The following is a 7098-nucleotide window of genomic DNA, read 5'->3' as shown; positions in this document are numbered from 1 at the left end:
AGAGAGAAGGGGGGGGGAGGGGTTGTGCAACAACAATAGTTAACAGCAATATAAACAAAGGCAATCCAGGTTTATCTGGCAAATATCCTTAAAGGTAAACTTAATTTATGCCAAATTTAACAAAAAATGTTTGTCCACAAAAACATGCATAAGTCATTGAATATCCAGATTTTACTTACTTTATTTTTAGCTTTGTTTACTAAAACAAAACAAACAAAAAAAAAGGATGGTTAATTTTAGTTTATTGATTTGTAAGAAGTGAAATCTGTCAGATCTTTAGTATTTACCTTTGATCCAGATATGAACGACCAGAACGGTTCCTGAAAGTGCCACTAAACCCACAGAGAAGATGATTAACTTTATTCCTGAAAATAAAACAAACAAAAAAAAAATAGCAGTTTACCTTCACATTTGTTAATTTTCACATAATCAAACTCTAAATGGAAATCTAAGACAGTCCACATCCATAAATCAAATAATTTCTTATACAAAAGTCTGCAGCAAAAATATCAGGTTTAAAATCAAACTAAGATGCAGCATCTTCACATGTAAACCAGCAGAAAACCTTAAAATAAATTCATGTTTAATCACCACGAAATGAAATGGAATATTAGAAACATCTCTTCTGTTATTTTAGTAAATATATCATTTGGAGCACATCCTGTTTCTAGTGTCTCCAGCCTAGAAAAGCTTGATTCTACCATTGTCCCTCCAGAAACTCTTCCTCTCTCCTTTTGCAAGTTTTTTTTTTTATTCCAACAGATCCATCAATACAAAATCTTTTGGATTTGGTTTGTTAACCATACAAGAATTTGGGTTAAAATAATAAACAACAGCCTGGGAACTTTCCCCCCCAAACATTTACTCCATACAGTGTGACTGACAAACATACGGGCAACAATAAATAACCTTACAACCTTAAGTTTCACAGTAACATGCAACATCATTCATTACCTTCATTGGACAAAGAATTTCTAGTCGGAACTGATGTTGTGGTATCTTCAAGTTTTTTTGTTGCGTTGCATGTCGTTTCGCCTGCACACAAATGAAGAAAACAGAGAAGTTTTTAGGTTCATGTTTTCACTCAGCAGGAAATAAAATACATGCAAACCCACACCAGAAATTACATGAGAGTAGATATTGCTAATAATTTTAATTAACCTGAAGCAGCAACTTTTCTCACCTGATTTATCTTCTGTGGACTGACGGTTGAAGTTGAAGGCCTGTTTGGTTTCACCGTTTATGACTTCACACTTGAACTCACAGCTCTGTGAGTAGAAATCCTGCATAAAACAAACTGCAGCAGAGCAGCCAGAGTGTCGTGTTGCACAGTTGATCAAAGCGATACTCCCAGTATAACAGTTATGCAGCCATTTCACTCTGTATCCACAGTCACCACGCGTCTCCACAGAGCAGTTTAATGTCACTTTATCTGTATCCTTCTGTTTAGTCACTGGTCAGGAAATAAGATATTAGGAGAGAAATTTTACACAAATTATACAAAATATGTCACTATGACTACTATTGAGATCATACTTTTGAATATTAAGTATTCTGTGGTAAAGTAGTTACAACAGTGATAAAGTGTAGCAGAGAAAAAATGACTTCATATTCATATTCATACTCACTGTGGACGACAGACAGAGAAACTCCAGACTGATGAACCAGAATGTGTTTACTGGGTTCAGTTCCAGATTTATATTGTTGGCAATTATAATAACCAGCATCCTTCACTGTGATGTTCCTCATTACCAGAGAACAGTTTGCTGCAACACTCAGTCTGTTAGATTTACTCTGATCATTGTTAACCTTTCCCAGTGTAACCAGTTCTACTGAGTAGCTGGTGTTACTATAGACCCATACGGTACCATTACAGTTTATCTGACCATTTATCACATCTTGGCAAGACAAAACCGTGTTATCCCCAGATCTCACGAAAACAGATGATCCATCTGCACACACTGTTGAGAGAAAAGAAAGAGAAAAATAATGTAAATTTGAACTTTTGAAATTTACCAGGTCATCACTAGGTTCCTGTGTTTAGTAACATAAAATGGATTGTAAATAAAGCTTTTGTTCACATATCCTTAACAGCTATATTTGAGCAATTTAAATATTTCTATATATTCTTACCAGTAAACTGAAGCCCCAGGGTCAGAAATAAATGAATCCATTGAAGTTCAGCCATTTCTCCTCTGTGCCTCGTTGTTCTGACGAACTAAACTGTCAGATACCGACAGTATTTAGGTCATCTGTACTTCCGTGGTAAAAGAGGAGTTACTTCCTCATATCTTGTGTTTTTTTGTCTTTTTAACACTTTTTCCACTTATGTCAACTTTTACTTAAAAACAATGATTAATCTTAATTAACCATTGATATATTTAACATATCAATGGAGATCAAAGCATGCTTAAATTTATCTTAACGCTTTTAGCTGAACATTGTGTTCAACCACGAAGCACATCAGAGACAGGGGCGTTTTTCACAACTAGAAGGAAGAAGTGAACTGATAGAATGCATAAAATGTCTAAGAAACCATAGTTTGCAAAATAATCTTTATAGATTTAGTGCTGGATTCAAATTTATCTAGCAGTTAAAGGAGCAGTAAGTAAAGCAGAGTTTAAAAAGCTTAAAAAGTTTTAATGCAACTTGTTTCTAAGTTTAACTCAGACATTCATCTCAGAACTGAAGGGGGAAGTGCTTTGGTGAGAAAGTGGACAGCAGCAGCAGAGCTCTGCTGGTTTTCACAGCAACAAGCATCAAAAACCTAAAACTGTTTTAAACAATAAGAAAACTTGACATCTTAAACGTTCACATTGTTAAAATGAAGTGGGTCTCATGCTGTTCTCTAATAAAAACTGACTCACACCGAGAAGAAGTAATGACAGCTGACAATCTTTGAGACATCAGTGAGAGCGACATGCATCAGCCTCTGTTATGTTGGAAAAGTCATAAATGATAATCTGAATGTGTTTTATGTTTTGAGACCAAATATAAGAAGTTTTTGGTGAGAAACATTTAAGCGTCCTGAAGCTTTTACCCCAATAATTTACATGCATACACTGTTCAAAAGGATGCCAATTTTTTTCACGCTCTGCCATTAAAACTTTTAGTTTTACTTTAAGTTTATTGTTAAATGCCATTAAGCAATTTACAGCATTCATTGCAATTTTGAATCCTGCTGGCTGAATGTGGCGGGTGCACCCGGTGAATGTGGCTATAGTATAAAAGTGCTTTCAGTTGTTGGTAGAACTTGAAAAGAGCTTAATGAGTAAATATGGCTGATGTTTAATGGCTTCCACAGAGGAAGTAGTTAAATATGAGGCAACAATTTCATAACCCAGTTCATCTGTTATGAAAATCATCACAGTACGATTTAAAGACTCTTAACCCAACATACTGACCGAGCTGTTGTGCTCAGGTTTAAAAAAGAAGTGATCTGGTTTCTGAATACATTTTGTCTTTTGACAAAAAGAAAGTTTCTCCTGGGAAACTTTTAAAAGCTCTGAAGGTTTTACCACAATGATGATGCAATAAATGGTTTCATACAGTTGCAAACATACAGTGAACAAATGGATGGTATTTCTTTCCCTCTCTGACATCAACAGAATAAATGCTTTCTTTTTAGTTCTGACAGTAACTTATTTTCTAAATGTCATGAAGTGAGGGAGAATGTTTTGAGTACATTTTTTTAGTTACTTCTTTAAATTAATTACTGCACATCTAAAATTAGTTCACCTTTAAAATAAAAAGCATCAACCTAATGAAAAAAAATAACAATCCTCTGATATTCAATGGTTATAGTTTCAATGTGTAATAATAAAACCAGTCAGTTGTTTAGCCAACACAGGCTGGAAGAAGATGACTGGTCAGTTAGTTGAGACCCGTCTGTTCCTCATTGCTGGTCTTCACAGAAGAAAAGGAAGTCGTTTAGAGGTAGTGGGTAAAACAAAAAAAACGCTGAGTTGTTGCAGCTTAAACCTCCAGTGAGTAATGATGAATGTCAAAAGTAACATTTTCACTAATCAAATGTATAAGAATTAAAGATTTTTGATGAAAAAGGCACATTTAGGTTTGTGAGAGTATAAACATTTTAGTGTCCAGTAGATCAGGTTTGGTGTAGTTCAGCAAATGATAGATGAAAAAACATGCAAGTATGAAAAATACAGACGTTTTCGACCAGCAAATGATCCATGCAGACAGATTGCTGACATTTTACTTTATTTTGATTTCTAACAAAAAAAGACTTTACACTTTGTTGCTTTAGTTACTTAGCAAACCAAATAGTCACAACAAACATTGTAAATAAAAACATAACTACAGTGTTTCACCACATGCTCCATTGATTCTTTATATTTAACAGTTTTCCAGCCCAGTTTGGATTTTTTAAGCATGGCTGACATAAAGGTAAGTTATGATTCCCTAACCTGTAGCAGATGAAAGTCATATTATTGTAGGTTGTAGCAAGTAAACAGATCAGTGCCAGGCTAACAGATGGTTACATTAATATCACCCATTCAGCCAACTTATGCCTCTGACATCAACCATCTCCATCCATCACCCTTTTACTCAATGCTTTGGTCTCATCCAGGCTTGATTACTTTATTTTGCTTCTCTTTGTTTACCACATCAGTCCCTCCATGAACTTCAGCTGATCAGATCTCAGCAGACTGGATCATCTCCAAAGATCATCTCTGTCCCCAAGCGACTCCACCGCCTCCCCAAGCATTTCCACACCGAGTTCAAAATCCTCCTGTTACCATTCAAAACTCTCCATAACATGTTCAATCCTGATCCTACTAAAGTCCTTCCTGTTTGCACACCATCTCCGACTCTCTCCTCTGTACGCCACATGTCCGTCTGTCCACCATGGGACTCTGGTCTTTCAGCTCTGATCCCCAACATCTGGAATAAACCACCACTGGATCCCCAAACAACGACACCTCATGTCTCCTCAATCACCTGTTCAGACCAACAAACCCAACTGTCCCTTCAAGAACCAAATCTGACCAAACTGAAGTTTGGATTTCTTCGGATTGGGAAACATTTGCATTTCTTACATTCATTTGGTGACAGAAAAATGGTCAAAGAAATACATAAATAACATATTTTTTGGTCTAGAAAATAATTAAGGTAATATAGACAGTTCAGTTGAGCTAATATTGATTTTATAGTTACTATAGCTAACAGCTTTTCATCCGTAAAGCTTAAAAATGACACGAGTGAACATTAGCAACTGCATCACCCAGGTGACAGCAACATCATATATTAAATACAGATAGAAATACAATAACCTGATAAAAACAGTTGCCATGCAAGTCCTCAATATGGCAAGCTAAAGTAATAAGCTATAATATTTTTAAGTTCAGAATCACCAACGTCTGGAAATTATAGGTCACTAATTTAATGCATTATTTGTTAAAGTCGTATTCCACCTATTTTCCTGGGGCGGTGATGGTGGAGTACAGGTTGTTGGGGTCAGATGATGCTGCAGCAGACGGGCCAGCAGCTGACACAGCGCTGTAGATCACATTGTCTCTTTCACCAACAACCTGAAAAGAGGAAAAGTCAAATAAGACCCTTATGAAGTGACGTTTCAGTTCAGATTTCTTCCAGCATGTTGCAGTCTGCTCTCAGGGTTAATTTTCTCTAGCAGCCAGACTTGGGAATGTTGTCAGATGTTCTGAATGTCTTCAACTTTTAGACCATTACCTGTTTTGTTGAGTCCTCCATTCTCAATAAGTCTTTTATTGAGACTTTTCTAGAGATTAAAATCTTACATATGTGTCCACTTACTGACTAGAGTCACACTTACATTAAATCTTACTTGGGCTTCATTGATGGTGGCGTAGTAGACATTATCTTCAGGATCAACCTGCTGAAGGAGGAAGATGTAGTTTTACTTCTGTGAGATGTAGAGTTACTTTAATAACCATGTTGTCACATTTAGCAGTGTATTTTTAAAAAGTACAGCTCTAAAAGTCTGTTTTTATGTGTGTGTTCTCACGTTGTGATGGCTGGTTTCCATGGTGGTGGGAGGAACTGGAGAATTTAGATTCAGATCCTACACAGAAAAGACGGGACAGTATAATGAATAATCATGTTAAGGCATGGGTGTCCAAAGTGGGTCCTGGATGGCCGGCATCCTGCGTGTTTTAGTTCTCTTCCTGGTTCAGCACACCTGCATCAAATGATGGCTCATTAGAGGCCTAAGCAGAACACTGACTTGCTGAGGAGGAGGTTACTAAAACATGCAGGATGCTGGGCCCCCAGGAGCCACTTTGGACACCCCTGTTTTATGGCTTTCACAAAGAGGAAATGAGTAATTTGTTATAATATTGATCATACTCACTGCACCGTCATGCACCTGTCTTTGGTTTCCTGCAGAAACATCAGGTTTGGATTTAACCTCCACAGTTACAATATATGGGGATTTTTAAAAATATATTTAAAGTTTTATGTTCTCACGTTTAGTTCTCCACCTGATGAGAATCCCAGCGACTATCAGGAATGTGACTAAAACCACAGCAGCAGCAACGTAAGGAGCTCCTGACAACAAAGCGGTTCAAAGTTACATTCAGATGAACTTTTTAGATCTTTATCCAATTTAACTTTACCTTTGTGAATGAAAATAGAATACAATTTAAACATGGCGAATCATTCCTCTGTTGGTTATAGGGTCTAAAAATGATTTTAAAAATTACATAAATTTAAAAAATCCTTTTATAAGTGTCCTTGGTTGGCCGTTAGTGTAGAAGCCATGCAAACATTTCTCATAAGGCTAACGGCACAAGCATGTGTCACCACTGTGCTGCAACATCTGTGTTCATGTGCCAAGAACGTTTGTTCTGGTAATGATCAGAAGAACCAAGAACCATCATGGTCTATTGTTCCAGTACGTTTATTTGATGGTGAACCAGCTGGAACTGCTGTGGTATCTTCAGTTTTTGTTAGGTTGCATGTTTTTTCGCCTGTAACCACATAAACTAACAAAACCAAGAAGTTATTAGGTTCTCGTTTCCTGCAGGAGGAAAAAAATACATGCGAACCTCAAACAAGAAGAGACTAAATATATCATATTTTATTAATCCTGAAGCA

The 7098-nt window shown here is 36.5% G+C and overlaps 1 protein-coding gene across 1 annotated transcript in view; it reads right to left on the bottom strand.

Annotated features, from left to right (window-relative positions):
* Positions 1-943: 943 nt before the first annotated feature.
* LOC106948355 (uncharacterized) overlaps positions 944-7098 on the bottom strand; it is an 18566-nt gene continuing 12411 nt past the window's right edge. Inside the window, exons 3-5 of the mRNA XM_015033970.1 lie at positions 1629-1961; positions 1184-1453; positions 944-1035 (exon numbers count right to left, since the gene is read on the bottom strand). Coding sequence (XP_014889456.1) covers positions 944-1035; positions 1184-1453; positions 1629-1961 — 695 coding nt within the window. The remainder of the gene's footprint in view (positions 1036-1183; positions 1454-1628; positions 1962-7098) is intronic.

The sequence above is a fragment of the Poecilia latipinna genome, unplaced genomic scaffold (genome assembly GCF_001443285.1).
Source record: "Poecilia latipinna isolate Pla-1442-1.1 unplaced genomic scaffold, P_latipinna-1.0 Scaffold284, whole genome shotgun sequence".
NCBI classification, from domain to species: Eukaryota; Metazoa; Chordata; class Actinopteri; order Cyprinodontiformes; family Poeciliidae; genus Poecilia; species Poecilia latipinna.
This window is presented reverse-complemented; position numbering and strand designations above follow the sequence as displayed.